The 19,123-nt window shown below is 44.7% G+C and overlaps 1 protein-coding gene across 1 annotated transcript in view; it reads right to left on the bottom strand.

The window, feature by feature from the left end:
* Positions 1–308: 308 nt before the first annotated feature.
* Positions 309–19,123, bottom strand: part of LOC130291779 (collagen alpha-1(I) chain-like) — a 233,582-nt gene continuing 214,767 nt past the window's right edge. The window contains exons 54-68 of the mRNA XM_056541029.1: positions 18,107–18,160; positions 16,262–16,315; positions 15,002–15,055; positions 14,863–14,916; positions 12,144–12,197; positions 11,745–11,798; positions 8,181–8,234; positions 8,069–8,086; positions 7,932–7,985; positions 7,787–7,849; positions 6,453–6,618; positions 5,790–5,896; positions 3,794–3,874; positions 3,124–3,306; positions 309–1,682 (exon numbers count right to left, since the gene is read on the bottom strand). Of these exons, the coding sequence (XP_056397004.1) occupies positions 1,533–1,682; positions 3,124–3,306; positions 3,794–3,874; positions 5,790–5,896; positions 6,453–6,618; positions 7,787–7,849; positions 7,932–7,985; positions 8,069–8,086; positions 8,181–8,234; positions 11,745–11,798; positions 12,144–12,197; positions 14,863–14,916; positions 15,002–15,055; positions 16,262–16,315; positions 18,107–18,160 (1,200 nt within the window). The 3' untranslated portion in view covers positions 309–1,532. The remainder of the gene's footprint in view (positions 1,683–3,123; positions 3,307–3,793; positions 3,875–5,789; positions 5,897–6,452; positions 6,619–7,786; positions 7,850–7,931; positions 7,986–8,068; positions 8,087–8,180; positions 8,235–11,744; positions 11,799–12,143; positions 12,198–14,862; positions 14,917–15,001; positions 15,056–16,261; positions 16,316–18,106; positions 18,161–19,123) is intronic.

The raw sequence follows: 19,123 nt of genomic DNA, 5'->3' as shown, positions 1-19,123 counted from the left end.
CTTTTCTTTTTGGAACACAGAGCTCTCTGCTGACATCATGACCACTGTGTTCTCTGCTGACATCTCTGTCCATTTTAAGAACTGTCCAGAGTGGGAGAAAATCCCCATAGAAAACATATGCTGCTCTGGACAGTTCCTAAAATGGACAGAGATGTCAGCAGAGAGCACTGTGCTCATGATGTCAGCAGAGAGCACTGTGTTCCAAAAAGAAAATAATTTCCTATGTAGTTTTCAGCAGATAAGTACTGGAAGGATTAAGATTTTTTAATAGAAGTAATTTACAAATCTGTTTAACTTTCTGGCACCAGTTGATTTAAAGAAAAAACATTTTTTCCCACCGGAGTACCCCTTTAATGCTGATTTACATACCAATGAAAGACAAGCAACAGACCCAAGCTGTATTACAGTACAAATATATATATGTAAATGAATGGGTTTTCTATCCTCAGCACAGGCCTTACCCATATGATTGGAAACGTAAGCTGTGGCCTTTGCCTGGATCGTCTAAACGTACGAAAGTACGAGTGCTCCAAAACCAATGGCCTGCTTATTCACGACATACAAGAAAATATCACCTTTTTATTTATCCAATGAAGAGAGCAAGTTCTTGGGAAAAAAAATTGGCCTAAACCAAGCAAATGCTTTAAAGAGACCCCTTATTAAAATGGAGCACTTGTCTTCTTATGGCATTGTCATTCAGTCTTAAAATTGGAGGACACTTGTTTGCATTCTCTCTCAAGACCCTTGAGTTGGTCCCTACTTTTTTGTTAAAAACCTGTAGAGAGAGGCCAGTTCTATGCAAGTTTATAGCACCCATGGGAAGAGAAGGGAGTAACCAGAACTGGGCTACCCCCTACTGAGTCCCGTAGCATCCACAGGGTCTCCCTACGTGATTGTACGTAATCCTTCTTATTGGTTGAGCACCAACGAATTTAAGACAGCGATGGGTTTCGTTCATATCATTGCTTGACATTCGGCCACACAATGCTACCCCAGTGAATGTTCTGCTTCACATCAATGTCGATAATGTGCACCGCAGCCTGGAGACATATATGACCCTGAATTCTTGATCATGATTGCCGAGGATGAACCCAACTCCATTGCAGATGTGGCATTGAAAGACCATGAAGTTGTGAAGACTGGTTTGGGAATGATAATGGGTGGACCCGTACAATCCAATAGTGTGACACACTTGTTCTTCAAACATACAAAGCACCAATTCTCCTTGTAGTGGTCCAAAGAGCACCAAGTGAAGTTGATAAATAAGTGCATTAAGAGGTTGGACTTCTGCCCTGAGAACATAGGTCCGCTGAGGTGGACGTCTTGAGGTGTGTGTGTGGTTCTCGCCAGGAGATTCGGGTGAAGTTTTTGACTTCCGAGCACCAAGAGTTTCTTTGTAAACAAACTTAAGTCTCCCTTCCTGAGAGAGGGGTAAAAGGGGCCCATCTGATATCTTTCTGTATAAATAATGTGGGGCTTCCACCCTTGACCTGGGCAGGTTGCCAAAAGTTCAAAAGGGAGAACACGGATCCTCAGCTGAAGCACACGGGGCCCACAAAGAAGCCGTAAAGGTGATCTGCATCCCCATCATGAAATAGGGCTAAGTCCCGAACAGGGAGTAAAGATGGGTCCCTGGGTTCAAAATGGAGGAGGGTCTCTGTTCTGTTGAAAGAGTCTCCAACCTGCGAAGAGACACACAAGATAAAGCGTTCAGGTACATACATCATTTTATTCTCACACATGGGCTGCTGGATACTAGAGGTGTCGGTATAGTCACACATGGGAGATTTTGTTTTGAGGGTCATTCCCATTCATCTGAATGAGGTTGTTTTAGAGACAAACACATGAATCTCTTAAAGGGGTACTCCGCCCCTAGACATCTTATCCCCTATCAAGCGGCGGGACCCCTGCGATCTCGGCTGCAGCACCCCAGACATCCAGTGCATGGAGCTAACTTCGCTCCATGCTGGATGACTGACGATGCGGGGCGGAGGCCCTTGATGTCACGGCCATGCCTCGCTCGTGACCTCACAGCCACGCTCCCTCAATGCAAGTCTATGGTAGGGGGTGCATGGCCGTGACGTCATGAGCCTCTGGCGCTGCACCCGACACGCTAAACCAGTGATTCCCAACCGGGGTCAGGCCCTGTCCGGGGTACCGCGACGCTCCAACAATTTTTTTTTTTTATTTGCTGCCCCAGCCTTCACGCCTGTGAATCACAGCAGCGCAGGGGGATGGGAAACCTGTGTGCGCATTGTGTGTACATGCGCACACAGCGTCCCCCTGCGGCGCCGTGAGTGAGACGCAGGCCGGGAAGGGGATATATGAAATGGGGATGGTGCGCTGGACTATCCTCCCGGCCCCAGGATCATCTTCCCAGCCACCTGCAGATGGACATTGGAAAAACAGCTCAGCTTAATTAATGTAATGCACCCTCTGCCCTCTGTCACCCCTGTCCACCCCCCTTTCACCCTTATCCACTTTCCTGTTATCCATGGCCACCTTGTCTGCCCTGTCACCCATGTTCACCACCCCTCTGACCACCCCCCAGTCTACCCCCATCACCAATGTCCAACCCCACTATTCACCCCTCTGTCCCTTTGTCACCCCTCTGTTACCACCTTGTCATTCCTTGCCACCCCTCTTTCACACCCTACGTCACCCATGTACACTCTTCTACACCCATCTGTCACCCATGTACACCCCTCAATACCCCTCTGTCACCCATGTACACTCCTCTACACCCTTAAAGGGGTACTCCACCCCTAGACATCTTATCCCCTATCCAAAGGATAGGGGATAAGATGTCTGATTGCGGGGGTCCCGCCACTGGGGACCCCCGCAATATAGCACGCAGCACCCACCTGTTACTGCTCCGGAAGCGCTGGGGGGTCTGGCTCCCGACCACGGGGACAGAAGATCGTGACGTCATGACTTCGCCCTGTGTGACGTCACGCCCCACCCCCTCAATGCAAATCTATGGGAGGGGGCGTGACGGCTGTCTCTGAACCCCCTTTAGCTACATCAATGGTTGGGGATGAGTAACTGGATACCTACATTTACATACATGAAGGGTATAGCTTTTTACCATCATACTAAGAGTTGCCACCTGTATCCTCTTACCTCACATCCCTGTAGTGTCACCAAAAAGCTCTGGTCTCTTGTGTCAGCCAGAAACTTGACATCCTTGTCGGAGGCCGGACGGTCTGGCCGGGCTACACAGATGTATCTCAGCTGCTGACGTACATGTAGACTCTGCAGCCTGAGGAAGCGCAGCTGAACCACATTGAGCTCGCCGTACGTGAGCTAGAAGAAGGCAAGGACAGTGGAGTCAGGCACTGTATGGAAGAAGTGGCCATTAGGCTGAATGCAGAATAAGAAAACGTCCAGCTATGAAAATGCAAAACTTCATGTGGGATGGAAAGAAATAAGACAGACAGCAAACAGCAGCGGGGACCTACTCCACCATACAACCAGGGTGTCTCCAGCTGTTGCAAAACTACAACTCCCAGCATGCCCAGACAGCCTTCAGCTGCTTTATTACAATTACAATATGTGTGCTCCTACTCCTTATCTGTGTTGTCACTGCTCACTGTCCCTCACAGAGATCTTCACCTAACAAATGTCTAAAATTGGCGCTGAAGCTATGTTCATAGGCCATTGTTTCCTAACCAGGGAACCTCGGCTGTCCGGGCATGCAGAGAGTTGTAGTTTTGCAACAGCTGGAGACACCCTGGTGTGGAAACATTGTCTTAACCCTCTGTGAGAACATGCACACGATATATGTACTTACAGAAAAGCCCCCCGGAAGGGTGCTGAACCACTGGAATCCTTGCTGCGCCTGGTAACTCTGCAGCCACGACTTCACTGGGATCTACAGGCAGTAATGATAGCATGGCACTGTCAATGAATGAGACTGTACACAGCGCAGTGCCCCATTATTCATGGCACGCTTCCTACTTTTGCTCTAGAAATAGACAATTAGATTCCTTTCTATACATTATCTCATTACTAGCAGAGTCCCTGGCATTGCCTCATTTACCTCTTGATAATGCTGTTTTAGCGGTGAAACATGGGCATGACCGTTCATATTGTGACACTATGATATGCAGTGAACTGCAGTACCGCTAATCGCATACATCAGTTTGGGTCACTACCCTATTTTGTACCCAGTTTCCTGGATTATAGAGTGTGCCACAGCATCAGTTTTAAATACACATTTTTTCTTTGGGGAATTCATTTTTAATTGTAGCATTAAAAGTTATATTTTAGGGGAGGATAATAAGGGGTATTAGTGGCCCCGGGCTTCGGCCATGGGGTTATTGGTTATAGTACTGTGAGTTCTCCACTGTATACTGCCTGCCAACCAGCTTTCCTGGTACAGCAGCCATATTGGAGCTCTCGTGCCACCCAGCTTTCCCAGTCTTCTGATGCCCCAACAGCACTGCCATGCCTTCTCCCTTGCGGTGATGTCTTAAAACACCCAGCTTTCCCAATCACCTGAGGCCCCATCAGTCCTCAATGCAGCAGCATTGTCATGTCCTCTCCCTTCCCCTGATGTTTAAAATTCCCGGGCAATCTCAGCAGCCCAAGAATAAGGTGATCAGAAGATGTACTAGAAGTCCTACAGACTTGCAAGAGACTTCCAGTAAGGTGGCACCCAAAAGAGGAAAGTGGAGCCCAAAGATAAAGGTGTGGAGTTGACAGAGGAAGGGTGGGTCTTAAACAGGAAAAGGCGTGGTCTCCATAAGAAGGGGTGGGGAATTTATATTATAGGGGTGCTGGAGTTAAGTCAGGTCCAGGGCAGCTAAAACTAAAATACACCACTGGGTACACCCTAATATCGGTGCGCTCACCCATATATTAGTACACTCACCCTTATATCGGTGCACTCACCCTTATATTGATACACTCACCCTTATATCGGTGCACTCAGACTTATATTGGTACCCTTACCCTTATATTGGTACCCTCACCCTTAAATCAGTGCACTCACCCTTATATCAATACACTCACCCTTAAATCAGTTCACTCATCCTTATCTCGGTACCCTCACCCTCAAATCAGTACACTCACCCTTATATCGGTACACTCACCCTTATATTGGTACACTCACACTTATATAGGTGCACTCACCCTTATATCGATGCACTCACCCTTATATTGATTCACTCACCCTTAAATCGATACACTCACCCTTATATCGGTACACTCACCCTTATATCGATACACTCACCCTTATATCGGTACACTCACCCTTATATCGGTACACTCACCCTTATATCGGTACACTCACCCTTATATCGGTACACTCACCCTTATATCGGTGCACTCACCCTTATATCGGTGCACTCACCCTTATATCGGTGCACTCACCCTTATATCAGTGTGCTTACCCTTATATCGGCGCACTCACCCTTATATCGGTGCACTCACCCTTATATCGGTTCACTCACACTTATATCGATACACTCACCCTTATATCGGTGCACTCACTCTTATATCAGTGCACTCACCCTTATATCGGCGAACTCACCCTCATATTGGTGCACTCACACTTATATCGATGCGCTCACCCTTATATCGGTGCACTCACCCTTATATCGGTGCGCTCAACCTTAAATCAGTGCACTCACTCTTATATCGGCACACTCACCCTTATATCAGTGCGCTCAACCTTAAATCAGTGCACTCACTCTTATATCGGCGAACTCACCCTTCTATCGGTGCGCTCACCCTTATATCAGTGCACTCTAATAGCTGAAGGTAGTGTTAACTTATTCGCTTACCTGGCTCTCCTGGGCAGGTACACAGGTTTCTCCCTCAGCTGTAAAGTTGCAGAATACCAGAAAAGAGTCCTTTGGGCTTCCTTGGTTTGGGTCAATATAGTAATAACCTAATAGGAAAGGAATAATGTATTGGTTGTAAAACAACCCTCTGCAATAATAGACTGCAATGAGCTGTGGTGGGCTCAGAGCCATATTTATCATTAGGCACTCGTGGCCTAGGGCGGCAATGTTGAGGGGGAGGCGCACTTAAAGCGCAACTCCAGTGATGAATTGTGTGAGCGGATATTCGCTTAAATTTTTGTGCCGTCGCCCGAGACTACAGTGTTCAATCTATGAATTTTGAGGAAGTCCTATGCAAGTCTATGGGACTTCTGCCCTTTAAAGCATGCTTGGTTTTCAAAGTGTGGACCTCCAGTTGTTGCAAAACCACAACTCTCAGCATGCCCGGACAGCCGTTGGCTGTCCGGGCATGCTGGGAGTTGTAGTTTTGCAACAGCTGGAGGTCCACAGTCTGGAGACCACAGCTCTGGAATCTGTTCCTTTCATATTCATCAGTATACCATTTTGCCAACGTATACAGTGAACTTATGGCCCATAATAACTCTATAACACTGAATAAAAAATCCTCTAAAAAAAAAAACATAATAATAATTTTAAACCCACCATCTGGTAGCTGCGGATGGACGAGCTTCAGCTCTTTACATGTGCTGGCGGGATTTTCCTTGGTTCCATTGGGCGGAGCAGACAAGAGCTTCAAGTCTTCTTCTAGACGGTGAACGAGATCCCATGGGACGATGTCGTTCCACAACTCATTGTCGGGAAACAGACGCTAGGGAAATTGAAGGAAAAAACGAAACAAAGCAAGATTCTATGATTTTATACGAGAACCTCCACCCGATGATAGAAATGCAAAAATGGAGACTTGGACATGCAAATGGATGCTCGCTGTAGAGCTTTTTTTTGCATGCAAATGCGACTAGTAAACAAATAAGAACGTCTCATGGTCTACACCCATGGCCGGTGTTTGGAGACGTATCAATTGGGCATCAGCGTTCTTCAAAAACACAGGAAAAATTCACAGCGTTGAGGAACAAGAAAAAGTGAAAACGTGTCCACTAAAAAAACGCGCACAAAGGACGTGGCCTATCGCAAGCCCTTTTTCCGAAAGAAGAGAGGAGCCGAACAAACCTTACCCTTCCCCTCCGGGCCAAAAGGCACCTATTAGATTCCAGGTTCAATGTCCCTTTTTGCCAAACCTATGGAACCAAGGGACCACAAATGCTCCTGGCATCAACCTAGGTGTTATACAAGGTTTCTGCCCACAGAGCCGTTAAATGGTCGATACCTTGCCCGTGCAGGAGTACCTGGGGTTTTTGCAAGGAGGTGAGGAACCTAATGGCCGCACACACCTCTCCTAGACCGCCAGGAGGGACACCCAGAAGGGCTACCGCACCCTGACAATCCTGTGGACACACAAAAGTGGCGCAGGGACAACGAAAAGGAATAATGAATGTGTGCAGATATACTGCCCAGACATCCGGCCGGATCTATAAAAAATTTCTCCGATTCTCCCAAGAAGGCCGGGAATAAGGAGATGAAGTGCCGAAAGGTGAAGAGGTTAGTGCCCGTGTTTCCACTCCAAGTGAGTTTCACCACTCCCTGAGGCACAAAAATTCCCCGGCTCTAGCCACCCCCCCCCCCCCCGGCCCAATGACCAGAGCCGGAGGGTGCAGGTCTCATTAGGGCAGCCGTTGAACTGGTTTTGTGCAACCAGCCCAGGAATGCCCTGGTACACCTGCCCATCCCTTGTTAGTGGCTAAACCACTGACAGGAATAGATGATGTCCACCATTCTGCCTTGGTGGTCTTCAACACCACCAGCTAACAGAACCGCAACTACACTTGACCTTAGCCAAAAGGCCGAGAAGCTGTGCAAATTAGGTCAAGTATGAGACAAAAGCTGCCAGAATCAGCATAACTCGGCCATGTTTTACTTACTTTTAAACTTTGAGCGCTTAGGCTGAGAGAAGGCCCCGGAGGTCCAGGAGCACCAGGAGGACCCTAATGAATAACCATAGCAAATATTTTCAGATTTTTATTTTACAAATGGGTCAAATGGTTGATTTTATGTCTTGATACTTACAGGTGGTCCTGGAGGACCTGGCGGTCCTTCTGCTCCTAGGAACCCTTTGGGGCCCTGTAAATTTATATGTTTGTGAAATAGAAGATATTTAAAAGGGAAAGGTTGTAAAAAGAATTAATGTATTTGTTACCCCTTACCTGTATTCCCTCTGGTCCCTAGTAAATAAAATAAGTTAAAAAATGTTAAGGCCAACTTAAGACTTTGCACTGGGTGGTGTCATAAATGGTCATTCGATTTCTTATCACTTACTGGAAGACCTTGAGGTCCGGGAACGCCCTGAGGCCCAGGAGGCCCGATCACTCCCTGGAGGGATAGAGATATTGTTTAAATTGCTGCTTTGTTTTGGGTTTTGGCCGAAATAAAACAAGTCTGCCCATGCATATTTGGTCCATGTTGGTGTACCCACCAACAAACTAAAGTTACTAAGGATTCTTAGCTGTGCCTTATAAGCAAGTGCTAGGGGAAACAAGGATGGGCATGGCTCATTACAACATGCCCAATGTTTTTGTTGTGCTGGTAGATGAGCCACTATAAGGCCAGATTTACACTGCGTAATCTCCGGACGGACTAAATATGGCCAGAGATTCCTAGGACCACGCAGACATTGCCATCCCCATAAACAGTAATGTCTGCGGAGCGGAAATCTGACAGAACACTGAACGAGTTCAATGTTCTGGCAGAACTTTTCGAGGGGATTTTGCGGGTGGAAAGTCCACCTCGAAAACTCCGCAGTGAGCACTGTGCAGGGAAATTCCATTGACAGCAATGGTACTCTGCTGCACCAGAATTTCCGTAGTGTGAACCTGGCCTAAGAGATCTTCAAGAAGGTCAACTGTATGGAGGACATGACAAGCCAACGTGCATGTGAATGGGAAATTGAGAGAAATAGTCATTGGCTGACAACTGTCTCATGTTAACTGTCTGTTTACATCACATTGTCATGTTTGGAGGAGCTTCCAACTACAGAAATGGATGGAAACCGGGGTAAAGTCAATATACAATACTAAACCCTGTTAACCCATAAAGGACCACTGGGTTAAAAAAAAAAACACCTTCATTGTGAACACACCGTAAAACTTCTATCTTTATTAGTATGCTATCTAAAATATATAGATACATCTCTATAGAGTGAGGTTAAGAGTACCGGTCCCTCAGTATATGGTAATATACATCTCTATTTAGAACACCACAGTATTGGTGCCTGCAGAATGCTCTACCCTATTACCAACCAGAGCTAAAATACTCACACACTAACCTCTCCTACATGTTTCTTGACAACAGTCACATCATCAGGGGTGCTGAGGCTAGAAGGACTTGTGATGGCCCAGTACGGGAGTTGTTACCGCATTCCCTTGCTGTCCTAGGCTGCCTCCCTGCAGTGTCCCCTGCCCCCCCCCCTGCATCTGTTCTACTGTAATTGTATATTATCCCCTATGTGATGTATATAAGAATGTTGTATCTTTAAGAAAGGTTAACATGTGATCAACAGTTGTTATGTGAGTTGTCATGTGATTGTTACCCAGGAGGTATCAGTGACGAGGTGACTTAAGGGTGACCAATGGGACCCCACCAGAATCTCCCCTATAAAAGCCCTGGGAGGAGTCTCTTCTCTCTTAGTTCCTGAGTCTTTGCTGAGGTGCAGTCGAGTCTAAGAGTCTGGAGTCATCGGAGCCTCAAGTCAAGTCTCAAGATACAAGTCTACAAGTAACTACAGTCACAGCTTAGTCTGTCTCCAGTCAAGTCACTGTCATCTATTGTCAAGTCAACATGGCCTGCACTAAATTGTCCAAAACCACTGCAAGTCCCAGCAAGCCCTTAAGGTCTGAAGTCACTGGTCACCTCCGTGGGCCCTGACTACACTGTATAGACTTTACCATCTGTCACTCAGTAAGGCTACCATTGTCCGTAACTTGGTGTTGGAGTCATTATTGCCCCGTGCCTAGCCCAGGATCCAGCGGTATACCTTCGGGTGGTATTGATGATAAACCACGCCCTGGCATCACGAATACAAGGGGTTAATGCCATCTTCCCCAGAGTAATTCCATCTGCCCTACATCACACCCCATACCACAGACTGTTGTCACAAAACATGTAGGAGAGTGTGTGTGTCTCTCAGCTCAAGTCCCCTCAGAAAAAAAGGCAGAGCATTCCGTGCCGGAGATAGAGATGTATATATTTACTTTTAACCTCAGTATAGGGATATATATATATATATATGTGTGTGTGTGTATGTGTGTTGGACAACATTATAACACAGATATTAGTTTTGGGGGGTTCACAATAAAGGGGATTTCATACCCTGAGTTCCTTTATGGGCAAACATGCTGCGTTTGGAATGTGTATATATATATATATATATTTATATATATATATATATATATATATATATATATACATATACATATATATAGGCGTACATTGGGATACGCAACTAAGAGGCTCTAACAGGATCTCACTTTCAAAAATCACAACTTGCGGAATGCGTTTTATTTGATATCTTTGTATTTATACGTAGCCTACAATCTACTGATTTACAACAGTCCAACAGATGCTTATATTGCAGTCTATTAAACTCTGTTGGGTGAAGGAAAGTCCATTGATATGCCAAATGTAGACTCCTAACATCACGTGAGCCTAAAATGTATACAATGCAGTGTAAACCCGTGTTATCTATTGTTGATGTTTTAAGGCTTGACAGATGTTATGGGATGAATTATGGGATGATTTATGGGACGATTGCCGACATAGTCCAGAAGAAATCCCTGACCATGTGATGACCATTCCATCTCACGTCTCCCCATTATTGAGAACCATTTACGGAATATTAGCCGCTCATCTTCATAATGCTGCACGTTCATAAGCCAAGGACTTTAGGTTTAGCTTTCCTTTAAGACTATAATGTCATCAGGGAGTTCTGAGCCGGAGAGTTAATACGTCCATAAATCCTTCTAAGAATATGAGGAGGGCTTCGTAGGCTCTGTTCACATCACGTTGAGCTTTCTGTGGGATTTTCGAGCCTCTGTATAGGCTTACATTGCTTATAATCTCATGTTTTTTTTTTGTTTTTTTTGCATTATGGCTCTGTATAGAATAGTGCAACCAGGGGTGTAGCTATAGGGGGTGCAGAGGTAGCAGTCATATCGGGGCCCTGGTGCCTAAGGGAGCCCAAAATCACATCTGCCCCATAAGAGACCAGTGTTATAAGTGGCACATGGAGCCCTGTTTCAGATTTTGCACATATGAACAAACCTTTATGTACTGATAATAATTCAAATGACATGTGCATGACCTGCTGGAGTTAAAGGGGTACTCCGGTGGAAAAAAAAAAAATTTCAAACCAACTGGTGCTAGATTTGTAAATTACTTCTATACAAAAATCTTAATCCTTCCAGTACTTATCAGCTGCTGTATGCTCCAGAGGAAGTTGTGTAGTTCTTTTTAGTCTGACCACAGTGCTCTCTGCTGCCACCTCTGCCTGTGTCAGGAACTGTCCAGAGCAGGAGAGGTTTGCTATGGGGATTTAGACAGTCCCTGACACGGACAGAGGTGTCAGCAGAGAGCACTGTGGTCAGACTGGAAAGGACTACACAACTTCCTCTGGAGCATGCAGCAGCTGAAGTGCTGGAAGGATTAAGATTTTTGTATAGAAATAATTTAAAAATCTGTATAACTTTCTGGCACCAGTTGATTATCAAACATTTTTTTTCCTCCGGAGTACCCCTTGAAGAAACCGTGATTTAAAACATGCGTCACAATGATAAGAACCCAAATGATTATTATGAATTTATAAGTGTATATATGATCCGTCTGTACCTTATCTCCTTTCTCCCCAGGCGGACCATCATTCCCAATGGGACCCTGTTTTCCCTGAAACACAAAAGCGCGTAACGTGAGGTTTAGGTTTAGAAGAGCGCTGGAGATGTCAAGTCAATTTACAGGGATACCCCACTGCCCCAACGTTCAGAACATTTAGTTCCGAACGCTGGGTGCGAGCTGTGGGGGTCGTGACATGATGGCCACGCCCCTCGTGACGTCACACCACGCCCCCTCAATGCAAGTCTATGGGAGGGGGCGTGGCCCCCTCCCATAGACTTGCATTGAGGGGGCGTGGCCGTCACATCATGAGCCCCACGGCTCGCATCCAGCGTTCGAAACTAAATGTTCTGAACGCTGGGGCAGTAAAGTACCCCTTTAAGTCAATAATTTACGAACCTTCAGTCCATCTTCTCCCTTTGGCCCAAATGGTCCATCCATGCCCACATCACCCTACAGAAGAAAGAACATGTCGCCACCACATTTAGTAAATGTATCTACAGAAAATATATTCATTTTTTGTTCCAGTGATTTTACAATATCCTTATATTGTAATGTTCCTTCACAATGTGGTACTTTGGCTTAAAAATTAGGTGGACGGATGGAACGCGTATGGCAAGTACGGCAACGCGTTGGTAACATTTCCTTATATCTTTTGTTAATACTGACATTTCAGTGGTCTGAGAATCAGGAGGCTACTTAAAGGGCACAGTTATTGGTATGAAACTTTTTTTTTGTGAGGAACTAATGTTTGCAACATGACCATGAAGAACAATAGAAACAAATCAAGTTCAGTCTTGTACAAATAAATTGTTGGCCGAATGTATTCAATAGTAAAATGCAAGACGCGTTTCAGGTATGTATAGCACTCTTGTTCATACACACAGTATGAGTAAGGGTGTTATATGTTCCTGAAACGTGTCACTTGTTTATACTGTTTTGTATTTTGTACTTTACTATGGAATAAGTTCTGCTACATTTTTACATTCACATGACTGGGCTGGACCTGTTTTCATTTTTCTTTACCTCTTTATAACACTCTTCCAAAGAGAGACATAAAGAAAACAATATAATCAAATTATCCTGTAAATATATATATTACAGGCATATTGGAGGGGTTCATATGCATAGTTCATATGAATTTCAGGTATTATTTAATGTAAGAAAATCAGATCCAGCTCAGAATTTATTCCATAGTAATATTCAAGATACAACACAGTAGAAACAATTGATGCATTTTGGGTACTTACAGCAACCTTACTCATACTGTGTGTATGAGTAAAGGTGCTATATGTACATGAAATGCATCACTCGGTTCTACTGTCTGGTATTTGTGTACTTTACAATGAAATAAATTCTGCAAAGTTTTTATTTGCACAAGACCGAGCTCAACCTGTTTTCGTTACTCTTCCGTTCCTTATATAGTATGACACTTTTCCCAAACAGAGACATGAAGAAAACAAAATAATCAAATATCCCGTAAATACATATTACAGGCATGTCGGAGGGGTTCATATACATAGTTCACACGCATTATATTTACGTATATTACCCTCACTTATACACACAGTATGAGTAAGGGTGCTATACGTACCTGAAACCCGTCAGTTTTTTTCACTGTGTTGTACCTTGTACTTTACTATGGAATACGTTCTGTCAAGATTTTATCTACACAAGATTGTGCTGGACTTGTGTTAGTTTTTTGTAAGAACCTGAAGGGTTAATCTGCACTGAGGTCTTTTGTTATTCTGGTTACTATTGAAACACCCTGTTCTCTGAATGGTCAGCTGACCACGTTGGCTTTTCACCTGCTTAGCTCCCTATTTAAACCCTCAGTATTCATCCAGACCTTGCCTGTGAAAAAGCTCATACTCCTAGCTAGCGTTTGGACTGTATCTCGTATTTCTGGCATATTTAACCCATTGGCTCCGCTCTCTGACTCCTCTCCTGTTTCTGCGATTTGGCTTTTCTGTTATCTCTTGGTACTGACTCTGCTTGTGAACTGTGACATATTGTGTGTGTATGTTTAGTTATTATTTCTATTAGTGTGTGTGTTTCCATACAGTGTCCTGACCTCCGTCTATATTGTTAGTTTATTTTATTGACGTTTTTTTCGCCCTGCACTTATTCAGGCAGGGACTGTCACCGTGGTTGTGGACCCGTTGCCTAGGGCAGGAACGCAAGTAGGCAGGTCAAGTGGAAGCGGGTGAGTTCAGGGCTTCACTTTTCCCTGCCCACATGTAAAATATTTACTAAGTTCTTTGAATATAACACTTTTCCAAATAGAGACACAAAGAAAAGAAAATAATTAAAGGGGTTATCCAGGAAAAAACTTTTTTTTTATATATCAACTGGTTCCAGAAAATTAAACAGATTTGTAAATTACTTCTATTAAAAAATCTTAATCCTTTCAGTACTTATGAGCTTCTGAAGTTTAGGTTGTTCTTTTCTGTAATCTCTGATGACACGTGTCTCGGGAACCACCCAGTTTAGAAGAGGTTTGCTATGGGAATTTGCTTCTAAACTGGGTGTTTCCCGAGACATGTGTCATCAGAGAGCACTTAGACAGAAAAGAACAACCTTAACTTCAGAAGCTCATAAGTACTGAAAGGATTAAGATTTTTTAATAGAAGTAATTTACAAATCTGTTTAACTTTCTGGAACCAGTTGATATATAAAAAAAAGTTTTTTCCTGGAATACCCCTTTAAATATTCTGTATATCTATCTTAGGCATGCTGGAGAGGTTCATATGTATACGTGTTTTAGGTCTGTATAGCATCCTTACTCATACACACAGCATGAGTAAGGGTGCCACATATACCCCTGAAACGTGTCACTTGTTTTAACTGTGTATTATCTGACACTTTACTATGGAATACATTATGGCAAGATTTTATCCGCACAAGACAGTGCAGGTGTTTATATATAACAGTTTTCCAAACAGAGACGAAGAAAACAAAATAATAAAATATCCTTTATAAATACAGTACATATTGAACCCCTCAGGCCTGCTGGAGGTGTGTATGTATATATAGATAGATATATAGCTATATACACATTTATAGTTTATATTTGATAGATTTTAGTTCTGTTTTGTTTATATAGGTCATCTCCTACCTTCGACCCTTTAGGACCTGGAATTCCTTTCTGCCCCCTTAGTCCTGGGATTCCCTGAGAGCAAATACAGATATACCGGTAACTAAGAATGATACATTTTTCACCGTAATATGGTTATCCTCATCTTTTCATTACTCACATATGGTCCTCTTGGCCCTGGGGGCCCCAGTGGTCCTCGTCTTCCCTGTGCCCCCTGGAATATTTATCCAGATTTGTTACAATGGTAGATAAAATAGGGGGATACTGGCAGTGCACAGCAATAATTTAATAATGTAAGAATAAAAATTAGATTTAATCAGCTCAGTAGTAATATAAGAATTAATAGGTTACAATTCTCTGTAGGTTTTGGCAATGAAATTGGGCCATGGGCCACTACATGCGGGCATGGCACTGTCTGCATGCAACATTAGGGCCGGCTCTACTAAGCAAACTAGGCAGCCGCCTAGGGCGCACTGCCCCTAGGGGGCAGCAGGCCCACTTCCCCAGATTCCACCAGCATAATAGCCTGCAGACCATGGGCCTCTACAGCTGGAGGGCAAGCGAACTGTCACCCTTCTGGGTGTGGCGGTGTCCTGATGGGCAGCCCAGATTGCCACTCCATGGTTCTCTTGCATAAAAGCCTATAGACCAGTGGTCTCCAACCTGTGGACCTCCAGATGTTGCAAAACTACAACTCCCAGCAAGCCCGGACAGCCGTTGGCTGTCCGGGCATGCTGGGAGTTGTAGTTTTGCAACATCTGAAGGTCCGCAGGTTGGAGATCACTGCTATAGACCATGGGCCTACTTTTGAAGGGCAGGTCTGGATTGCCAACCTGTCGGACCGGGCAGATTGTCACTCAATGGCCGCCCACATAATCACATTATCCATCTCCTATAACTGGTCTGTATTCACAGAAGCATCAGGGGTTATCCAGGAAAAAACTTTTTTTATATATATCAACTGGCTCCAGAAAGTTAAACAGATTTGTAAATTACTTCTATTAAAAAAAATCTTAATCCTTTCAGTACTTATGAGCTTCTGAAGTTAAGGTTGTTCTTTTCTGTTTAAGTGGTCTCTGATGACACGTGTCTCAGGAACCGCCCAGTTTAGAAGAGGTTTGCTATGGGGATTTTCTTCTAAACTGGGCGGTTCCCAAGACACGTTTCTTCAGAGAGCACTTAGACAGAAAAGAACAACCTTAACTTCAGAAGCTCATAAGTACTGAAAGGATTAAGATTTTTTAATAGAAGTAATTTACAAATCTGTTTAACTTTCTGGAGCCAGTTGATATATATAAAAAAGTTTTTTTCCTGGAAAACCCCTTAAATAATAAAACTGTGTGCACAACAGAATGTATCACCTACTGAGAACCAGAGAGTTTTATGACTCTAGGAACGAGTATAATGTTTATTTCCTTACCTTGAGACCGTGGGGCCCACGTGGTGGTCTTTGACCTGCTTTCCCCCGCTTGCCCTAGAGATATCAGATTAGAACTGCTGTTAATATTATCAGATGCAACTATAAAAGGTGCCTGTCATCATTTTCATGCTGCCCTAACTACTGGCAGAGCACCCCATGGGCAGGCCGACCCTTGACGTAATTCTCGCAGATTCCACCTCAAGGACTGACACTTCAATTCTTATGCAGAGAAGAAAAAACGACCCTTGAAATGGCGCTGCTGGTGTGATGAAAAGAAAATGCCAAGCCAGGGACATTTTCAAAACACTGGAATGGTTTATTTGGAGCATAAAAAAATCAAAGTACAGAGATGACGCATTTCAGGGGGAGCCACCCCCTTCCTCAGATCAGTACTGAGCTGAGGAAGGGGGTTGGCTACCCCGAAATGCGTCATCTCTGTACTTTTATTGAATTTTTTTATGCTCCAAATAAACCATTCCAGTGTTTTGAAAATGTCCCTGGCTTGGAATTTTCTTTTGATCACACCAGCAGCGCCATTTCAAGGGTCGTTTTTTTTCTTCTCTGCATTATTTCCGTCAGGATTGGTTCACTCCATCTACTGGGACCCGGGCTCAGCAGCTGGCTGTTCACATCTTGGCAACCCACTTGTTGGGTCTACATGCGAATTTTCCTTTTGCTTATGGTAAGTGGCCACTACCTAAGGGCGAACACAGCGCCCTCCCCCCCAGTTGGTCTCTTTCTCTCTCACTTCAATTCTTAGGCTATGTTCACATGGCAGAATGTCCACCAGAAAATGTTTCCAGGCGGACATTCCACCGTCACGCATAACCTTCCGGCATAAGGGCCACTCAGAAATGCGCCATCTCCATAGACAGCTATGCATTTCTGAGCGGATTCTGTAAAAAGAATTGACATGTCAATTCTTTCTGCATAGGTCGGAATAGGAATTTCCCTGGCAAATGTTTACGCCGGGGAAATTTTGCTGTGTGCACAGTACAACAGAATCACATTGGAAACAATGGGACTCTGCTGCTACTGAATTTCCAAGCAGAATTTTTTCTCTTGGATTCCGCTCGGAAATTCCGCCGTGTAAACAAGGCCTAACGTCAAAATCCGGATCCCTGTCACAGAGTTGCCGATATCCCATTGGCTTATTCCAGGCAGAATTCACACTGATTTTGAGGCGGATACACCTTAAAATCGATGTGAACTGCACCTGAGATTACTGAGTGTGCACTAGCCCAAAGGCCGATGAGTGTGTCATTTATATGCCATATTTTGCATCTTTTTCTCCACTCTCTTCACCTTTCAAAAAGCACCCATAACCTTTTCAAATCAATTGGTGCCAGAAAGTTCTACAGATTTGTAAATGACTTCTATATAAAAAAAAAAAAAAATTCTTAATCCTTCCAGTACTTATCAGCTGCTGTATGCTCCACAGGAAGTTGTGTAGTTCTTTTCACAGTGCTCTCTGCTGCCACGTCTGTCTGTGTCAGGAACTGTCCAAAGCAGGAGCAAATCCCCATAGTGAACCTCTCCTGCTCCGGACAGTTCCTGACACGGACATAGAGCACTGTGGTCAAATTGGAAGGAACTACACAACTTCCTGTGGGGCATACAGTAGCTGAAAAGTACTGGATGGGTTAAGATTTTTATATAGAAGTAATTTACAAATCTGTTTAACTTTCACCAGTTTATATACATTTTTTCCCCCCCTTTGGAGTGCCCCTTTAATGAAACCCTGCAATAAGTGTGAATGATGTAGGAGATCCTTATGAAAGAAGAAGAAGAAGAAGGAACCTTAGAAATGCGTTCTTGGGTAATAGTTGTTGTTGTTGTAGATACCTTTCTACCATGGCTTCCAGAAGATCCAGGGCGGCCATCTTTCCCCTTTTCACCCTGTAACATATGATAACCATCAGCCATTGCTTCATGGTCAATAGACTAATTGGATTTCACTGTAGGTTTGCCCAGGAAAAACAATAATTACAATGATAGATTGGTGAGAAGGAGGGAGGGGAAAAGGAGGGAAAAGGATGAATATGGAGAGAAGGTCACATAGAAAAAAACACAGACTGGCCATATGGCGTTTGGTAGAAGAGCTTTAGGACATAAGTACATGTCAGAGTCTCTAGAACAATGGTCTCCAAACGGTGGACCTCCAGATATTGCAAAACTACAACTCCCGGCATGCCCGGACAGCCTTTGGCTGTCCGGGCATGCTGGGAGTTGAAGTTTTGCAACAGCTGGAGGTCCACAGTTTGGAGACCAATGATTTGGAAGTTTCGGAGAACAGGGAGAGATCTAACAATCAAGGTGATGGGGAGAAGCCACCACAGGCCTCTTTGTTGACTTGTGGTTCAGGCAGCAGGAAAGTAAGGACAGGAGATCTGTCACCAGTGTCACCTGCACTAACCTGTCGGTACAGGTTACACTGATGACAACGGTACTCGCCTTGTCCCGTTCCATGGCGGGGATCTCCGGTAATCTTGGCCATTAGACCCAGCTCCGGGCACCCGGCTTGGGGTATGGGCGGAGCTTAGTGATGTCACCGCTGCTGTTCTCTAGCAGCGGGATCCAGTAGGGAGCAGTGGTGATGTCACTAAGCTCCGCCCATGCCCCTAGCCGCTGCTGCTCTCTGCTGGGTCTCCAGCAGTGATGATGTCACTAAGATCCGCCCATGCCCCAAGCCGCTGCCGCTCTCTTCAGTGTCTCACAGCAGTGGTGGGGCCACTAAGCTCTGCCCACGCCCCAAGCCGCTGCTGCTCTCTGCTGGGTCTCGCAGCAGCGGTGATGTCACTAAGCTCCGCCCATGCCCCTAGCCGCTGCTTCTCTCTGCTGGGTCTCGCAGCAGCGGTGACG

Source organism: Hyla sarda, chromosome 9 (assembly GCF_029499605.1).
Source record: "Hyla sarda isolate aHylSar1 chromosome 9, aHylSar1.hap1, whole genome shotgun sequence".
Classification (NCBI taxonomy): Eukaryota; Metazoa; Chordata; class Amphibia; order Anura; family Hylidae; genus Hyla; species Hyla sarda.
This window is presented reverse-complemented; position numbering and strand designations above follow the sequence as displayed.